The sequence below is a fragment of the Leptonychotes weddellii genome, chromosome 9, assembly GCF_054177405.1.
Source record: "Leptonychotes weddellii isolate Sample4059 chromosome 9, ASM5417740v2, whole genome shotgun sequence".
NCBI lineage: Eukaryota > Metazoa > Chordata > Mammalia > Carnivora > Phocidae > Leptonychotes > Leptonychotes weddellii.
In genome coordinates this window covers 96003016-96024206 of record NC_138377.1, presented here as the reverse complement: position 1 = coordinate 96024206, position 21191 = coordinate 96003016, and the positions used below count along the sequence as shown (strand labels likewise).

At 36.6% G+C, this 21191-nt stretch overlaps 1 protein-coding gene across 3 annotated transcripts in view; it reads right to left on the bottom strand.

Moving 5' to 3' along the window:
• The window catches only part of PIAS1 (protein inhibitor of activated STAT 1), a 120437-nt gene that overhangs the window by 27079 nt on the left and 72167 nt on the right, over positions 1-21191 (bottom strand). For all 3 annotated transcript variants that reach the window (XM_006749435.3, XM_031020614.2, XM_031020613.2), the window contains exons 3-7: positions 15461-15545; positions 15152-15199; positions 11172-11262; positions 10157-10291; positions 3723-3828 (exon numbers count right to left, since the gene is read on the bottom strand). In XM_006749435.3, coding sequence (XP_006749498.1) covers positions 3723-3828; positions 10157-10291; positions 11172-11262; positions 15152-15199; positions 15461-15545 — 465 coding nt within the window. The remainder of the gene's footprint in view (positions 1-3722; positions 3829-10156; positions 10292-11171; positions 11263-15151; positions 15200-15460; positions 15546-21191) is intronic.

Below are 21191 nucleotides of genomic sequence, written 5' to 3'. Positions count from 1 at the left end.
AAAAAAAAAAAAAAAAAGAATAGGTTTTTTAAACAAAGAATATGAGAGCTTAAACGAGGGCAGTGATGGTAGGGAGAGAGAGAGAGAAGACGGATTTGAGAAATATTTAGGGTGGAAGTTTGATAGGATTTGGTGAGTTTGGTTTTAAATAACTGAATCTGAGGAACCAGTGGAATGTTTTGGTGAAGGCAGTTAGCCTGCTATACATATCTGTATTTGAAACTCAGGGGAAGGTCTGGGAGGAAGGTATTTGGGAGCTGGTGCTCATTTAAACCGTAAGGCTAGATGTGATTATCTCTAGGTAAAGTATGCAGAAAATGGACCAGGGATGACACCCCAGGGAAAACAATGCTTCCCTTAGGAGAATCCACTGAAGGCAAGTAACTGAGAAAAAAATAGAGAAGAGTCTTTCAAGGAGAAAGAGGTTGGTAGGAAATGCAGCAAAAATATCTAAGATGAAAACTGGAAAGAAAGTTTAAATTTGGCAATCAGACTGTCAGTAGTGACATCAGTGGAACGATGGGAGTTAAAAGAGCACATGGCTTGCAATGAGGAGGTGGACAGCAAGTGTAGACCACTCTTTGAAGAAAGTAGGATGAGGACAACCGGAGGAACACAGAGCTCTATCTAGAGTAGAGAATAGCCTGTTTGTGTACTTTTTAAAGGATGAAAAAGACCTGACAGGTAAGGCTGACAGGAAGAGTTTATAGAGGGACAGAGAGCAGATAAATGAGGGAGTGAGGTCTCATAACACTGCTTCTAAGCATCTCCACCTGGATGTCTCACAGACATCTCAAATACTAGTGTAAGCATACACTCTGATCTTTCCTCCTTTACCTCAATCTTTTCCACACTGTTCTCCATTTCAGTAAATGGCCCTACCATGTAACTCCTCCTAGACTTCTCCTTTTCCTTCACTCCCCACATGTAATCTGCCACCACGGCTACCCTTCAACAGTTCTCGAGCCATCAACTTCTATGTCCATCACCATTACCTATGTTTAAGACACCATCACCTCTTACCTGGACAACAGGTTCCTCAGTGGCCTCATCTTATCAGTCCAGCCTCTCCTCAATTCAGTCTTCAGAGCAACCTTCTTATTGCCCAAATCTGATGATGTCACTGCTTAAAAATCTTTTCAGAGTTTTCTATCATCTACCTTTATGTCATCTGTATGAACTCACCCCATGGCTATCTCTCTGGCCACTGTCCTCCTTTGTTCTCTTTTCTCTAGTTCCACTGCCCTCGTCTCTTCGCATATTCCCCTCTCATCTTGGGGCTTAACTCCTCCTCACCCTTATAATCTTATCTTAAACATCACAGTACCAGAGAGGACTACGTTCTTCTGTTATTGCCTCCAGAGTTCCCTGTCTTTTTTCTTTAAGGCACATGTCACAACTGTAATTCATTAATGACTCGTTCAGTCACTTAATTCTGTCTTTCCCACCAGACTGCAAACTTCTAAGGGATGCAGAGACAGTGTGTGTCTTGTTTAATGCTATATTCTCCTGTGCCTGGAACACTGTAGACTCTTAATATAACTTCTTGAATGAGAAGAATAAATGAATACAAGATTAACTTTGAGCAGAAAAAGGGACATTTCCTCCTAAGACTGAAGAGAATAAGTAAGGATAGGTACAAGTGTAGATAAGCTGAAAAGCAGTTATGGCAGCACTAAGATTAAGGAAGAAATGGACATTTGAGGGAATTCACCTCTTGTAGCCCCAATTTTCTTGCAGTGGCAGTGTGCTGCGAGAGGGGGAGTAGTGTCTGAGTAAACTATGGCCAAGGTTTAAAGTGACTGCTGCAAGGAGAGGAGACAGGAACGTGACCAAAAATTAGTCAAGGGCTGCCTTTGCGATAGAGGAGACAACTCTACACAAAGGTGAAAACCACAAGACAAAAATCTACTAAATCTACTAAATCAAATGAATCAGAGTAGATGTCTCTGTGAAAAGTCTCAATATTACTAAGTTTATTCTTTCAAGAATATAATAGTGCCTGATTTGATGAATACAACTCTGCCAGCAGATTTACTGATAAGATTAAGAATGACTTCCAATGAATATATTTTTAGGCCATTTGATTTTTCAAAAATCTGGAGAAACCTGTCAACATTTTCTTCTGTCAAGTTGTTTTATACAGTCTTTTAATTACACAATTAATTTATTCAGAAAGTTATTTCTTTATAGATAGTATAAAGGCAAACAATCTGTTCTTTGGTCAATTACAACAAATATCTTACTAGTAGGATCCTAATTAATGTTTTATTGGTTCTCCAGGCCAGTAAGTAAGATAAGATATAAACTGTCACAAAAATCCCACTCACTCTGCAACTACTCTCCACTTCCAGCATTGTATCAGAGATGAAATAAATAGCCTCTGAATTAAGAAGTTGTTGCTGCTTAATAGTGACTAACAGTGGTTCCTTCCAGAAAATAAAATAATCCTGGCTCACCTTCCTACTCTCCCTCCAGATGGTGCTACAAAGCAGATGTCTGTCTGTTCTTCTTTGTCCCTGCCAACTGGTGCTTCCTCTCCCCTAGACCCCAAACCAGTGCTGTCATTCTAGCTCTCCACTGCCTTTTGAGGAATGTCTACAGAGGCATTAGCCAAAAGTGTGCTCCTCTTGACTCAGGACTATTTGCATTTTAAAAAGGGTTCTTTTAATGCAGAAAAGTCCTTTAATGAACTACTGAGGGCATACTGCTATTCAGAAGTAGTGGGATCTTTTACTCTGGCACAGAAACAGGTTAGCAAAAAAAGATAAAAGCTATACAGAGGAAAGTGAGAGGAAAGCTGGCCTTACTACTTTAGTTCTTTTCACCAGAGTGTGCCTAACTAAATCTGAGAGTGGATTTCATTAATCAACTCACATCAAGAACCCTTAAAGAGGAGCTATCTAATCCCTGCCTGTAAAAGTTTTGTTTCCTGTGTCCAGACCCATCTCTGAATTCATCCATCCATAAAGAATCTATCTCTCACAAAGAAGAGAACAAAAGAAGAACTTATTTCTCCTCCTGGGAAAGGCTGCCAACCTCTGGCCTTCATCCTCAAAAACTGAGGCTAGAACGGTCAATTTGTAGACCTTGCTGCATCTCAAATTCTACACAACTCTACGAACCATCTAGTTATTCATAACTATGAGCCCAGACTTTGGAGGAGCTTTAGAAATCACATAGTAACAACCTCTTATTACAGATGAGGAACATGAAACTCAGAGGAGTAGAGTGACTTGTCCAAGGCCTACATAACTGATTAACAGAACCTGCTTCGTTATTATTTTTACCATCCCACTATCTTTTTACTTTATTAATTCAGGGATATAGTCATCACGTATCCTGCACATTTCTCCTGGATAAACTTTAAATACAAAATAATTCTCATGAAATACATGCCAAGATTTCCTTCCTGTCTCCTAGAATTCCATAAACATTTATTTTATGAAGTTACAGTAAAATATTCTTCCATATTCATTTACTGGCTTTCTAAAGTTACTTTTAAGGTCAGTAAAATAGAGATTATAAAATATAGGTCATAACGAAGATATTAAAACTACTTCTAAGTCTTGATTTACTTTATTCAGAAAACAAGCTTTCAGTGTTTTGAATCCTCTATAACAAGCTCTAGTGAAAAGAAATTTCTTTCATTGAAAATATACTACTCTAACCTTTACCAAAATAGTTCAGCTGCATAAATGAAATAAGTTTATCATACGTACTTAAAGCTCTAGAATGATCCGGATTCCTTATTCCCTTTGCTCGTAACCTCTGAAGAAGAACTGTTGAGGACAACTGTTTTACAAGATACACTGCCATGGAATAGTTCTGGAAAAAAAAAAAAAAAAGATGTAGAAAAACAACATACGTAAGTAAATAGTACATCTATTTTAATCCCACAATGATAGGGAAAGAAAACTAACACTTGTTAAAACACCTACTATGTGGCCAGGCACTATCAGGTGTTTTCATGAACAGGAATTAATTTAGTCCTAACCAAAAAGCTGCTGAGGTGGTCATAAACCTACTTTTATGGACGAGGAAAGGGAAGTATAGAGAAGTAAAAGAATTTTGCAACTTTCAAGCAATAAAGCCAGGTCTGTCATGCTTCTATATTACCTGACTACCTATGCTCGAAGCTAATCAATTTGAGGCACCTCTATAAAAAAAAAAAAAACATTGTTAAAACTGAAATATAAACCAAGGCCAATAAGATGTCAAAATCACCATAAACCACATTTAGTAGGTAACAGGTCTAAAATAGTAGCTATTTAAAAATTACAAATTAGATTGGCTTCCTAATCTATACCATCAAATCTCTCTTTATAGCGCTAACTAGTTTTGAAAGACCCTACGTGGGCCATTATCACAAAGGGAATACTAAAGATTTTCAAAGAGAAGCTGCTGGTTTGGCAAATGAATAGATGAATATCCATTACCAGCAGAGGACTGGTAGAGAAGATGGCAGCAGGAGAAGGGAACAAAGAAAACAGTTAATCAATAAAGCCAATGCGGAGTGAAGGGTACATGACTGGATAAGAGGAAGAAAAGAAGGCTGAGGCTTATTAAGGGTAGGAGAGAGATCTAAATGAGAAGGGCCACTTTCCATTTGGTGTTGGGATCAAGAAGAAGATCAAGAGATTTGGAAAGAAGCAAAAGGAAGAATACTTACTGCCACCTTCTAGCTTACAGCTACATACAATTTCTGAAGCACTCTTAACATATATTATCTACTTAATTTAAACCTCGCAGAAGGCCTATACGAGACAGGTAGGGTAAGTATTTTTCTAAGTAAAGAGTTCATTAAAAGGAGGCACAAAAAGATATGTCATCTGCTCATGATCATGCATCTGCTTGGTGACAGAGCTGGCACTAGAACCCAGGAAGAAAGAATAGGGCTGTCAGGACAGTGGACTTAATGGCCAAGGCTAGTGGAGTTCTCAACAGTTCTTGCAATAACACACCTTGTTTGCTTTGACCCTCCCAACCAACTTTCAGACTTTTCAAATATGCATTCCCCTTTTGACAACAAGAGGAAATCTCAGTATCCTCCGGAAGGCCAAATTTTCACTTAGAGTTCAGAAACCTATCCATGTTCGTATGTTACATATTTTATGGGGAAAAAATGAAGTGTCAAAAAAGCTAATTTAAAGGAACCTTAAAACTTGCCTAAACTTTACAGCATACAACACACCAATCTAAAATAAAACTAAAAGGCTTCCTCTGGGGGAAAAAAAACCCTTATTCACCTTTATTATTTATTTGATTAATATTTTGAGTATGACAGAAACCGGAGAAATGCTAATTAACACTGTGAAATTATGTACTGACAGCTTGAATCTTCAGTACTAGAAATCCCCCTCAGGCTTTTTATAATTTTTTAAGGAGAGATCAAGTAGAAACCACAACTACAAGTTCAGTGAAAAGGTATGTTCACTCTAGTTGAAACATGTAACCAAATTAAAAAAAAAGCAGCAGCAGCAGCAGCAAAAAGAATGTCAGGTATTAACAAATGCCACTTGTACTGATAATATGGAATTCAGTTTTGTATCACTTGAAAGAGATTCAGCACCATAAAACCCCAAACCTTCACAGTGGCAAGCTATCTCGTCTAGGTAGATAATATACTGTTTCTGCTAACCCTTCAAAGTGCTACTTAATTCCAACTACTCATAAATACTGCATTACACTGATGTTTTTGTCAAATGCCTTCTCAAAAGTCTTCAAAATTGTCTATCAAGTTCAAAGGACATTTTCTCCATATTAAGATATAATCTACTCACGAAGTGTCCTTTATACCAGTATCTAAATAACTTTTCTATAAACAATGAGAGTTTAATAAATGCTAAATGCAGTGATTACCCTGAGGTAGGATAAGAAGTTACAATACAGTTCAGTTATTTCCTTCAAGCACTACACTGGCTCTTCTTTAAAAAAAAAAAAAAAAATATATATATATACATATATATATTGTCTTTTTAAAATTGAGATATAATTGACATATAACACTGTGTACGTTTAAGATGAACAACATGTTCATTTGACACATTTATATATTGTAATATGATTACCACCTTAGCTTTAGCTAACACTAACTCTGCTATTTCCTTTGCAGATGTATTTTTAACACTTCTCAGTAGTAACTAATAATCCCCAAAACAGTAAGAGATCTTATGCAAATGAATAGAGTATCCTTACAAGTTGAATTAAAACTAGTGACAGAAAAACATTATAATAAGTTATCTTCTGGGCTTTGGTAAAGAAAATTTTCTTTCAATGTTTTACTTCAAAAAGAAGGTCTCTAACTTGTAGACTGTGGTCTATACAAAGATCTTACCTAGTAGACCACTTCAAATCACTGAACATACTGTCTTCTTTCTGAGGTTTGAAAGGCTTTCCTCTCTTCTCTAATGCTTTGTATCAGCACCACATTTCCCTCCTCTGCCGAAGTTTGGGACTTCTTTCATAGTTCATTGTAAACACCCTGGCAGGCTATACGTTTCACACCCACAGGCAAAAAACCCAATACAAAACAAAAAACATTTTTCAATATCCTCTTCAAAAAGGGAGACAAAGGCGAACCCCCAAAGTACACTAGAAGTAAAACATTTAAAAGGATTTCAAAAACCTAATGGTGATATATTTAATTAAGCAAAGGAAAAAAATATAATCTTGATAGGTGTCAAAAAGGATTCTGATAAAATTCAAAATCCATGTCTCACAAAGATATCCAGTAAAAGAGCAATACAGGAGTATACTGTTGATGTATTAAGTTCTGTCAAAAATTAATTACATCATTATTTGTACTAGTAGTATTCTCATTTTCGTAAGAAACAGTTGAGCATGTCCACTAGCACTCCCATTATTTAACATTGTTCTGAAGGTTCTAGCCAGCACAACAGAAAACAAGAAATTATGACGTAAGTACTAGGATTATCATTATTTGTATAACGATACAACTTTTCAAACTCAGAACTGCCCACCTGGAAAAACCAAGAAACCAACTAAAAAGCTGTTGGAACCAATATATGAATGCAAGTATTAAGTAAATATTCAACAATAACTAGCTTTTAAATAAACCAACAATAAATAAAGTCTTTAGAAAATATAATAGAAAAAAGATCTACTTAACAACAGCAACTATAACAATAAACAATATAGGAATTAATAAAAAATATGGAAGATCTATAAGAAAAAACTTATTAAATGACTGACGAACATAAAAGTTCTGAATAAAGGGAGAAACATACAGCTCCTGGAATGGAAATATTAAATACTGTAAATAAATTAATCCTCCCTAACTCAACGTACTAATTTAAAGCAATCTCATTCCAATTCCCAGAAAGATTTGGGGGAGCAATTCAGGGGAATGTGGCTCCCTCTCTGTAATTACTCTTCCAACACTTCTGCTCTCCTCACAGCCTCCCTCACCCTTAGCTCACATTTTCTTCTCTAGCCCAAACTTACCTTCTGAGTCTAATATCAATTGCCTATTTAGAACGTCTCCCAGGCATCTCAAACTCAAAAGCTTCAAAACTGAACTCATGATTTTCTTCATCATCTAGTTCTCCAACACTCCTTCCTCCAAGGCAATGAAATGACCAAAAACATGCCTAAACTCAATCCTTTTTCAGTGTTTCCTCTATCTCGGTAATATTATCATTTACCTTCTCATTCCAGCCAGAAACCCAGGAGTCATCCTTGACATCTCTTGGTTTTCTCCGCCCCTACTTGTAATTTCTTGCTCAGTCCTACTGACCCCTGACTTCTCTCCATCCCTACTGCCACCGCTCTAGGCTAACACCCGCTCTCTTCCACTAATACTTCAGCAATAGCTTGTTCCTAAGAGGTGACTGCTCTGCATGATTCTGGCCTCCATTCAAACTGTTTACCACTCTGAAGAATAACTTTTTGTAAACAGAAATATACTACTGTAAAATTCTCACTTAAAAAGAGAATATCCTGGGGCACCTGGGTGGCTCAGCCGTTAAGCGTCTGCCTTCAGCTCAGGTCATGATCCCGGGGTCCTGGGATCGAGCCCCGCATCGGGATCCCTGCTGAGTGGGGAACCTGCTTCTCCCTGTCCCACTCCCCCTGCTTGTGTTCCCTCTCTCGCTGTGTCTCTGTCAAATAAATAAAATCTTAAAAAAAAAAAAAAAAAAGAGAATATCCTTGGGGCGCCTGGGTGGCTCAGTCGGTTAAGTGTATGCCTCCAGCTCAGGTCGTGATCCCAGGTCCTAGAATCAAGCCCTGCATCGGGCTCGCTGCATTGGGCTCCCTGCTCCTTGGGAGTCTGCTTTCCCTCTCCCTCTGTCCCTCCCCGCTGCCTGTGCACGTGCGTGCCCTCTCTCTCCAGCATGCTCTTTCTCAAATAAATAAATTTTTAAAAAAAGAGAGAGAGAGAGAGAATATCCTTAACATTAACAGTACCTCACAGGCCCTGCATGGCCTGACCCTTTCTTACCTCTATAGCCTCATCCTGTACACTGCTCTTCCCCACTCTCTGCACTCCAGCCCCAGTGGCTCCCTCTCAGTTTCCTGAAAAGAACCAGGCTCACCCCTGCCACTGAGCTGTTGTGCAGGTTGTGTCCTCTGAACCTTTTGCCCAAACTGCTTCCTTCTACCCTTCTCTTAACTCTTGGCTCAGTCACTACTTCCTCAACGAAGCCCTACCTGACCTCTGCCTAATTCAAAGTACCCTTTAATATACTCTAAAATCACCGCACACCTCTCCTTCCATAGTCCTTCTGCTAAGTATGTTCACCTTTTTTGTGTCTGACCACCTGGCTCCAGACCTCAGGCTCTAAAAGAATGAGGACTTTCTTTTCTCACTATGGTACTGTCAGTTTTCAGTAAAGGCACGGCATACAGTAAGCATTCAATGAATTTCAAATGAATTAATGAATAGACATGAGCTCACATGATAACACTGAAATAATCAAAAACATTCTGAAATTGTCCCAGAAAAAGAATGCAAGACTAAGGAACAATATAAAAAAATTCAGAAACACACATAGGATAAATAAAAGTCAAACACATAGTAATGGTGGCTTCTGAATCAGCATTTATTTAGTTAATGGTGTCAGACCACCTGGCTACTGAAAAAATGAAAGTAAATTTTTATTTCACACCACATAGAACTTGCGATGGATTATTTAAAGGTAAAACAAAAAACCTCAAAAGTCTAGAAGAAAATATAAACAAATATTTATGTAAGGTTGGGAAGGGCAGACAGACTTAAGTGTGATGGGGACTGAGGAGGAAAGAACACACACACACACACAACTGGTTAAAAATTGGCTCTATAATAATTTAAGTCCTCTAAATATTAAATAATCACATAAATAAAAGTAAAAGGCAAACAAACTGGAAACAAATATTTCCAACATGTGAAAGAGGGTAAGGCTTAATATATAAAGAATTCATAAATAAGAATAAGAAAAACAGCAATAGAGAAATAAATACGGATATAATTTTAAAATGTAAATCACAACAAAATATGTTCGATCTCAGTAATAAAAGGAGCACTAATCAAAACAACATGGTGCCTTTATTTACCTACTAAACTTGGTAAAGATTTTAAAGAAGATAAAAGTATTGAGAGGGTATGGGTCAAGGGGCACACAAACACTGAAAGTCAGAGAATAAATTTGTACATCTTCTGGTAAGGCAATCTGTCAAAGTACACAACATTTCTTTAAATTCTGCATGCTCTTTGACTCAGGAATTCCACTTCTGGGAATTTAAGGAAATTATGATATATGTTTGCAAAAGCATAGCTACTAGGATGATCTTTGAAACAGCAATGAATCGATCAATCAATAAATCAACTAACTGCTCAACAATAGGGATAGACTAAATTATGGCATATTCATACTGGAATATGACCTAGCCATTAGAAATCATGCAGATGAACACGTAATAACATAAAAAGACGTTCATGATAAATGGCTGAGTGAAAGGATCAGGTTATAAAACAATGAATACTGCATGATCCCATTTTTTAAATGGGAACATGTTGAAAATTCATTGTGAGACAAAAATAAATCCTTTTGCAACTCATTTTACATTATCATTTACATATAAGCTCAGGTAGCCATGGAGATCATCCCTTCCTTATAATACTAAAATCTAGTAGAAATAAAAATTTACTTACTCTTCCAATTTCTGCAGTCCAAGAAACAACAATGGTGTTTGGTACTGTTGTGGACAATCGGACAAGTGAGGTGATATTGATTGGTCGGCTGGGTCGCTTTGGTTCCACACCATTTTTTGTAGGTGGAAGATAACCCTAAGGATGAAATATCATTTATTTCCACTTACTATTTCCACAATCATTTCAACTTCCATTCCTAAAACAAACAAAAAGCCCCCACAAACTACATACCAGAAAATATAAATATTTTCATTAAAAATTAGAGAAGCAGGGCGCCTGGGTGGCTCAGTTGGTTAAGCAACTGCCTTCGGCTCAGGTCATGATCCTGGAGCCCTGGGATCGAGTCCCGCATCGGGCTCCCTGCTCGGCGGGGAGTCTGCTTCTCCCTCTGACCCTCCTCCCTCTCATGCTCTCTGTCTCTCATTCTCTCTCTCTCAAATAAATAAATAAATCTTTAAAAAAATAAAAAATAAAAAAAATAAAAATTAGAGAAGCAAACATTTACAAGATTATTTCTCTAAACAACCCTACAGTCTCATTATAGTAAGCCTGAGAATAATACTGGCGATAGAAGTTACAAATCTCTAAAACTTAGGAATCAGGATGAATTCATAAAGAGCTTGGATAAGTATATAAGGATCATTTTAAAGGTGACCAATAATAGCCTGCACTCTCATTCTCTGTTTAAGACACAGCATTCTTCCCCTATTCTACCGCAGGCTTCCAGACTCACAAGAGTACTGCTGAGGTTTTGTTGAAACAATTTCTTGTCTCTCAAAATCCAGTATAACAATAAAACTGCCACACCCAACTCCAAGGCCTAGACTTTGTCTCCACAGCTAATGTCACAGCTGTTAATTATACATAGTTGGTACAAGTGTTTTACACAGTCACGTGAATATACATCCAAAATAAAGATGTTTTCTTAATGAAAAACTATGATTAACAACAGCTGTCATGACTTATTTGATAGCTATGTTGCCAATGCATTTAAAAAATAGCTTTTAGGACTTACCGGAAGGCTGCAAGGTTTTGTATTCACTTTCACACAAAGATTGGGTGGGAAGTGATCTTCTTGTGGACAACTGGTTTCTGATAAACAAAACCTAAACAATAAAGGACAAGTTTAACTTCCTTTATTAAAGGATGACCTCAATATTTTTGTTCAATAGCTAATCTAAAAGGTTGCTAAACTTAACAACAAAAACTACTAGAGCTAGACACTTCACATGATGAATAAGCACATTACACAAACTGAAAATAAATAATTCTGTCAATGTAAAGTTTCAATGATCACAACTATCAACCTACAATTGTCTTCATAATATTGCCGATCATTTGCTTAAGCATGTTCTAGGAAGGAAAAAAAGGCTCTGTAGTGGAATAAATTAAAGACATTCTGAATCAAAAAATTAAATTATCTTAATATAGAACGTCTCAGAGCTAGGGTAACATGCACTGTAACTTTCTAAGAGGGAGATATAATACACAGTATCTCTCAAACTTATCTGCTTATAAAATAGTCATTTCTTGGTTCTTAGCAGAATATACTGAAAATGCTATAAGTCCATCCCTAAGACCAAATTCTACCCACTAAGCCAAGGTACTCCATTATTCCCTGAGAAGTGAAGGTGTTGAAAAATAATATTATTTGTACTATATCTACATACATTTAAAACACTATTTTAGAAACTCATAATTGTTTAAGAAAACTATGGACAGCTACATAATTTGTAAATTCTCACTCTGTTCATGCTTACATAAAGAAACAAATTATTAATTTGCTATTTAAGACATCTTAGTAACTTCCTTATTCCCAATATACAGCTGAGGCTCATCCCACCTTTTTTTTTTTTTTTTTTTAAGATTTTATTTATTTATGAGAGAGAAGAAAAAGCAAGGGGAGCCACAAGCAGAGGGAGAAGCAGGCTCCTCGCTGAGCAAGGAGCCCAATGCGGGACCTGTTCCCAGGACCCTGGGATCACGACCTGAGCCAAAGGTAGACGCTTAAACGACCTGAGCCACCCAGGCATCCCAGCTCATCCCACCTTTATAGAACATTCACAGCATCTTTGAGTTATATGTTAAAAAGAACCCTATCTGAATTCTGTGAAATATTCATCACACACAAACATCTTCCCTCACCATCTATGGTGTAGGGTCTTAACCTGCCGGCTATGGAATCTGTATGTGGGAGGATCCACAAGCTGGACAATTTTCTATGTACATATATACATTCATCTGTATGGGGTAACAATCTGTAGCTTCCATCAGATTCTCAAAGGGTAAGGGACCCACCCATAAAGGAGTTAAGAATTACTGATCTACAAAGATTTTCTTGAAATATACATAGCAACACAGATGAAAATACACAGACATCAAAGCTCATAGGATCATCTCTAACCCCAGCAAAACCTGTTACAGGACAATCTTTTGTACTGCAACAGTAAAAGAATGCCACAAAGTTTTTAATAAATTATTCCAATGCAGTGATAAATTTAAAACACAGAGTCTGGCTGCCTGAAGCTACAGAAAAGAATGATTTATATGACAAGTTGACCCCTATTCATTTAAGTAAAAGGCAAAAATCTAAGGCACCCTAACAAACCAAAGGGAAAAGAAGAAAAAAGAGGAATAGCAAAAAGTTGCTGTGAAGGAGTTCGTGGTGGTGGGGAGGGGAAACAGGTACATAAATGAGAACAGACTAGGAATCTAATAGAGAAAACAGTGACCCTAATCCTGACCAAATTATTTTCATGCTTTAGACACAATTTATAATTAGGATAATAGGTATACACTCCCAACTTAAATAATACACGGGGATTGTAGACCTTGTTATCGAGGGTAAGGGGATTAGGATGAAAAATAACCATTTTATCAAAACGCAAAGAACCACCTAACAATTACCAACTCTAATACAAAACGGTTCTTTTTTTCATCAAGTTCTGGAGATGAATTTGAATTGAAAATGGCTAAACCATTTATTTATTTATTTTTATCTATCTATCTATCTATCTATTTATTTATTTATGGGCTAAACCATTTTTTTTTTTAAGATTTTTTATTTATTTATTTGACAGAGAGAGAAAGACAGCTAGAGAGGGAACACAAGCAGGGGGAGTGGGAGAGGGAGAAGCAGGCTTCCCGCCGGGCAGGGAGCCCGATGTGGGGCTCGATCCCAGGACCCTGGGATCATGACCTGAGCCGAAGGCAGACACTGAACGACTGAGCCACCCAGGTGCCCCAACCATTTTTTAACCACCAAGATTCCCTTGAAACCACTGAAATAGAGGGCTGATCTATCTTAAACAGAAAACATTCCTTTGGAAGGTGAACCATACCTGTTGCTGTGTTATAGAATGCATGTATATTAATATAAAATACTGAAGACAGGAACTAGATCTTTTGTTCTAGAACTATGGTTTTCAAATTTTATTTTAGTCTTGGGACTCTTTCTTCAAATGAAAACTAACCCAGAAGTCAAACATGCAAAATAGATCAAAGCAGTACTACTTTGGTTCAGAGTGTGTGTTGGGGGGTGGGAGGGACCTAGCACAGACCCCTATGGGTGGCTCCAGGCAACAGTTTAAAAAACAGTTTCAAACGATAATGTCACATATCAGTATGAACAAAAGAAAACTGCTGATGCAGAAGTAAGCAAAATTACAGCACTATATAATTACGAAGGCATCATACTTTAGTCCTTTAATTTATTCAGTCATTATCATGTTCTGCCCCGACAGAGGATAAAGTACCTTTTACATAGGAACATCTTTGTCAGTGCACTCTGAAATCAAGACTTCAGGGGTGCTGGGTGGTTAACCAGCTCAGCTGGTTAAGAGTTTGCCTTCAGCTCAGGTCATGATCTCAGAGTCCTGGGATGGAGCCCTGCATCAGGCTCCCCGCTCAGCAGGGAGTCTGCTTCTCCCACTCCCTCTGCCTCTCCCCCCCTGCTCATGCTCTCTCTGTCTCTGTTTCTTTCTCTGTTTCTCTCTCAAATAAATAAATAAAATCTTTAAAAATAAATAAAACTTAAAAAAAATAATAAAATCAAGATTTCAACCTCTCCTCTGCTTTCTCACTGTTTTCATCACTGTATTTTTAAGCCAATTTCAGAGTTTTTCACATCATTCCCTAAAGCACGGAGCGGGTGCTTTATTCTCTTTTCTGACCTCCTAATGTATTTATAATTTGTACATACAACTTCGGATCCAATTAGTGAGATTGTGGCTATCTGTTTGACTGATCCTTCCCACTTTAGGGAAAACAGCTTATGGAGGAAAACATCGGTCTTATACTCCTTCTTCTATCCCTACTGAGACAAGACTAGTGTGGAGCAGTTAGGTTCCTACAGGGATAGTCAAAGAGTAAAAAGAGTACCATAAGATGGTTTATATAAGACAGAGAGACATATTAACATAAAAGAATTCTTAGATATCCTTAGAAAAAATGAGCTAAGAAAAGAAACTGAATAAGGGGAATCTGTGAATCCATGCTAGAAAATTTTCCATTCGTCTTTGCAAAACTATCAAGAGAGGTCTCATGAAATCTAGAATAGAGTTTTTAAATTAATGATTTAAAATACAGGACAAAGCAAATTAGACTGTTTTGGTTTTTGGTAGTCTGTGAGACACTTAACCTAAGTACTAGTTCTGTATTTACAGTAGTTTGTCATCCTTTGCACATTCACAAAAGAGTAGTTCTAAAGAGTTCACACTATCATATCATTTAAACATATCATTAGCTGGAGCTTCTCAACCAACTAAAGGCAACCAAAACGGAGAAAGGTGGTTAGATATATGGTACATGACTCGCTATATTAAAATCTAAACTGTATAAAAATTAGGATATTTCATAACAGGAGAAGGTCTTCCCTCACCCAAACATCTAAACCTAGTACTTTCAATATACTTATTGAAAATTACATAATTTTTAAGACTCTTTAAGGAATATTAACTTTTAAACATTGGATATATACTGTAGACAATACTGTACCTTAACTGGACCTGCACTGTGAAGTCACATTTGGTCCCAGAAATATCCCTAGAAAAGACAGGGTAGGAACTACAATTATTTTTAAAATATGCACATGAAAGCTGATTCAAAGATACTGTTACTCCTAAAGTTCTTCAAATTATCAGAGATATAACTGTTCTTCAGATAACTAACACTATAATAGCATTTCCAATACTAATATTCGCATGACACTAATACTCACCCAATACACTGCTTTTAAAAATCACTTATTCTAGACATTACTGGTTTCAAAGGCCAAACTGCAAGTTACACTTGAAGAGAACTTACATGGAACTACTGATCTGCTGCACTTGCTGTGGTGTCAATGCAAATGCAAAACAGGTTTCTCGAAAGCGCTGGCTGTTGTCTGATGCTAAAGAAGAAAAGAATTATACTTTTAATTACCTTCAAATTCATCAATAGAGAACATAACAGCCAGAAAAAAAAAAAAGCCTAATTATTCACATGACTTTAATTAACTGGAATATATTCTAGAGTTTAGATAACAAGGCAATTAAAGCACTGAAAAGTAAGAAATGTGCCAGTTGTAATGTAACAGAAATAGACACCAAAATGGCTAATTTCAAAAGCCATATCAGGATTCAAATTCAGAAAATACATAATCAAAGAAACACTAACTGAAAATTATCTAATCATATAAATGTGTGCATCTAAAAAAGCATACTTGTATAAAAACATGCTTATATTAATTTTATTTAAAGTAGAAAAATATAAACCCATTTAAAGACACATGGTTTCTGAGCTAAGTAACAAACATACACATCTGGAGATCTGCAAAGGTGAGGTGACATTTGGTCTTGAAGGCAAAATACGAATTTTATCATCTCCTGCCTAACTATACCATGCAAGTGTTACACAGTAAATACCATAAATAGTTTCTCCTAAATTTAGATGATCTGACTTCATAATCTGCCTGTGGTCACTATCTCAAAGAAGGAAAGAGCTACAAAAAGAGGGGAAGGAAGGGAATGAAGAGAGGAAGGGAGGGAGGAGAAGGGACGTAGGGAGAATGAAACAAACAAGAGAGCAGGCAAGCACGGACAGGTCTGCGTAAGAGCAGGGATTCCTACAGTATGCTGCTGTGAGCAACAGTAATTCTATTGGCTTATACCAGTTACATGCATATTTTAAAAATCAGCCCTAATGTTTCCTCAGTGCTTGGCACAAGAAGCAATGAATGATTGCTGAACGAATAAAAGAATATGACAACTTAAAAATACCAAACTATTTAAACTATACCTTTCAAGGGTAATTTTCTAGAAAAAAGGATCACTAAAAGTTACTATCAAGGAAATCCTGGCCTGTGGGCCACTTAAACCCATGCAGAAAAAGTAGCTGAATTTGGCCATCTCTTTGTTTAAACAGGGTTTGATCTGACTTGTAAGCAACACTTCCTCTACAATTACCACCAAGCTGCAGTATGTCATGCCGAAAAATCTGTACAAATGTATCACGATGAGAAAAAAAATGGAAAAGATCACTGCTGATCTACAATTTCATCTCAATATAGAAGCATCTTTTAAAGGCCAGATTTGCATTTCTGCTTTCTGTGAACTGGGAAGGCTTTTACTTAAAAAATCTATCCCCAAGAAAGAGTTACTAACCAGAAAGTTATCTTAATTGTGAGGTACCAACCCGGCAAATGACTGATAACCAAGGACTAGAATGCAGAAAAGAAGATCACTTCCTCCCTCAAACAATGCAAATAAATAACTCCTTTGCTTCTTAAAGGATATCTCTCTATGAAGATTTTAATCCAGTAGGCTTAGCCTAATTTAGATTTCTGGCTCCATTCTAAAACAGTGCTAAAATAATTTCCCAAGTACAAATATTCATATTTCTCTTTAGGCAAATTTCAGATTCATTTTAGAATATATGAGTACAGTAAGTTTTAGACACATACATGCAGATTTAGATAAAGAAGACATGACCAAAATAAAGAGACAGTTGCTTGTGCCACACACAGAAATGAGGCTTATTACTTAGTAATAACCCCTATTTACAAACTCTTTTTAGATTGTACTGCTCATGAAGTTATTACAATTGATCTGGGAAAGCACCTTTCATCTATGTGGTTTTCAGGCTTAATTTCCACAATGAATGCCAGTGAAGAACTTCAGAGTTTTGTCTTAGGTAACAGACTATCTTAAAAACTTTTCTGAAAGGCAATTAAGCTATTATTATCCCTTTCAGGAAAACTCAGGCCAAACAGAATCACAGAATCCTCATACTGAAAAAGGAGTCCAACGTATCCAAAACAATGACTTCCAGTGTTGGGGGTATGCATCTCAGAAGGTACACAAGACAATCCACAGGGATACAAGAAAAAGTACCTACCTACTATAAATGTAAGTTTTAAAAAGTTGAGATTTTACATGAAATCTCTAATCTAATTTATAAAAATATCTAAAATTGTATGTAAAATCTTAACTTTTGTAAATTCTATTTTTTGCTTTATAACATAGAGAATATTAGTATAATAGCTTAATAGATATGACATATATATACACACACACATATATATGCTAAATTATTTTACTGAGAGGGGCATATTAACACATAAGTTTGCAGACCACCAATTTAGAGTTCAACCTTCCTTTCAACTTTTCCTCACACTTTTTTTGAATCCATTTAGAGGTGAGAGAAGAGTGGCCATGACTTTGTCAGGCAGAAGATGGCTGATATTAACAGTTTAATTATAAGAAAGCATGCAGCCCTACAGAGAGTAGCAAAATTTAGTGGAAAGAGATGAGGTCACATAGACCTAGATTCCAAAATGGTTTTGCCACTTACTTGCCATATGACCATAGGTACTTATCCACTCTGTGACTGTTTCCTCCTCCAATATTTAAACATAAACACACACACATACCCACAACTTCATAGGGTTATTTTGAAGAATATAAATGAAGTAAGATATTAAAAACAACCAACAATTTCCTTTTCTATCCACTTTCCTCCTTGCTCCCTTATACTGAGTCAAAATACATAATGCTGCAATTTCTACCCACCAGTGTCATACTCCATATCCAGTGACAGCCATTCTTCAAGTATTTTAGACAGCATTAACAAGCCCCTCTTTTTCAACTCTTCTCACTGTATTTCAGGGGAGACTGCAGAATTACTCACCATCCTGATCCTCTGGACATACTTCAGGTTGTCACACCCTTAAAGCAACAGCAAGAACTGTACACACTCTGTCACAATATATATATTTATTCTAAATAAGATTATTCCAGTGCCACTGACATTAGCCTTGGCCAGTGAAATGTGAGTGGAAGTATACCACTTCTAGGCAGACCTTTATGAGTTCTCCTTTGGTTTCACCATCTTTCGTTCCAGTCCACCCTTGATTCTAGAGCGAAAAGAATATAAAACACAGCCACAGCCAATCTGCAGCTAGTAAGTAACATAAGCTAGACATAAACCTTACTTGTTTGCCACTGAGATTTATGGTTGCTTATAAACTGATGTATTAGTCCAAATGTGATGTGACTAAAAGAGTATTTTTATCAACAACTACCATCTACTGTTAATCTATACGCCAATGAAGAAAATGTATCTGCTCCTTTTTCAGATTTAGAAATTGATGTTCAAAGTTGTTATGTAACTGTCAAGGCCTCATACTAGGTTAAGTGGAAGCAGAACTGGAACTCAGATCTAAACATCTCCAAAGCCCATGTTCAGGTCCATCAGCTCCCCTGATCTGGGTGGTATACTTCTCTACATGCAGCTTAGCATTATATTGGATCATAGAAAACAGGAAAAGAATGACCCACTATCCCTTCATAATAACTGCTTATCATTTTTACATATTTCCTTTTAGTCACTTTTATATCAAATTGTATGGACAATTTGAACGTTCACTTCAAAAAAATCACCCTTATGACATTTTTCAATTATAATCTCTATTACCATATTTTAATTATTGCATTGTACTCTATCTATGGGATATAATGAAAATTTTAATTACTCCCTTGATTAGCTATTTAGGTTGTTTCTAATTTTTCATTATTTGAAACAATTCTGTGACCATCTTTGGGCTCATGTTTGTTTTTTGAAAGGGGGGGTAGTTATTACTTTCTTTGGATCAAGTCCCAGATGTAGCATTTCTGGATCAAAAAGTATGGAGATTTTTATGAATCTTGACACATTGCAGAAGTGATTTTCAAATGGTTGTAACATTATATATAAGACCACCAGCAATTTATGCATCTACTAATTGCACCCTACTCTGGCCTGCATGGGAGTTGTGCTAATTTAATGGATGGATCATGGTAAGTCCTCAGTAGATTAATTTGCATTAAAGAGTTTTTCCCTGTTTGGGGCGCCTGGGTGGCTCAGTCGTTAAGCGTCTGCCTTCAGCTCAGGTCATGATCCCAGGGTCCTGGGATCGAGCCCCGCATCGGGCTCCCTGCTCGGCGGGAAGCCTGCTTCTCCCACTCCCCCTGCTTGTGTTCCCTCTCTCGCTGTGTCTCTCTCTGTCAAATAAATAAAATCTTTAAAAAAAAAAAGTTTTTCCCTGTTTATTTTTGTTTGGTTTCCAAAATTTTTATTTTATTTTTATTTTATTTTGTTTGGTTTAGTTAATTGTCCAATCTTGTCCTGCACCCAGTTTTATATTTGCATAGGGATTTCATATATAAGAACATTAACCCATGGAAATTTGCTATAAATTTTTCCCCCAGTCTGCTATATTTTTTTCATTTGGCTACATTTTTGGATGATATACAAGTTAAACTTTCATGTAATCTAATCTGTCAACCATGTCCTTTGCAAATTCTAACTGTTCCCCTTCTTAGGTTCAATCAATATATAATTGAAGTTTTTGGCTTATTGTTTCTATGTAATTATTAGTCCATCTGGAACTTATTTTAGTATGTGATATTTTTAAAAATCTAAATTTCTGTTATTCCAAATTGCTTACTGTTATACTAACACCATATGTTAAATAATCCTTCCCTTCCCTATGGATGTGTGTTTCCTTTCTCATATATTAAATCCTTATATCCAACATGTTCCATTTCTGGGCTATCATCCCATTGGTCCTTTTTATCCTGGTGCTGGCACTCTAGTTCTTAATTGTTATAGATTCATTATGTTTTAATATCTTATAGTTAGGTTTCTCTCCACCCATTCTTTTTTCAGAACTTTAACAACAACTTTAATATTTATTCACCTATATGAACTCCTGAATAGTTTTGCTATGATTTTTAAAACCTAATGGTATTTTGAGTAGAACTGCAATAAACCTACAAATTATTTTGACAGCTGGCATCTTTATATCTTTACATCTTTAACCTTGCCATCCTGGAGTATTGTACCTGTGTCCATTTATTCATATCCTGAAGGTTCTGTCATTTTCATCACATAGTTACACAGTTCCCATTAAGATTACTCTTACGCCAAATATCAATCAATAGGAGAATGAATGAATAAATACTCATATAATAAAACACTCTGCAACCAAAAAAAAAAGAGAGAGAGAGAGAAATCAGTAACACCAAAGGTGGTTTCTTTCTGAAGATCAGTAAAACTGATATGCCTCTAGCCCAACTAATAAGAAAAAGAAGAGAGGACACAAATGACCAATATCAGGAGTAAGAGGTGACATCACTACTGATCCTCCATATATTAAAAACATATAATGAACTATTATAAACACCTTTTTTTTTAATTTTATTATGTTATGTTAGTCACCATACATCATTAGTTTTTGATGTAGTGATCCACGATCCATTGTTTTCGTATAACACCCAGTGCTCCATGCAGTACGTGCCCTCCTTAATACCCATCACCGGGCTAACCAATCCCCCCTCCCCCCTCCCCTCTAAAACCCTGTTTGTTTCTTAGGTCCATAGTCTCTCATGGTTCATCTCTCCCTCCAATCCCCCCTCCCCCATTTTTCCCTTCCTTCTCCTAATGTCCTCCATGTTATTCCTTATGTTCCACAAATAAGTGAAACGATATGACAATTGACTTTCTCTGCTTGACTTAT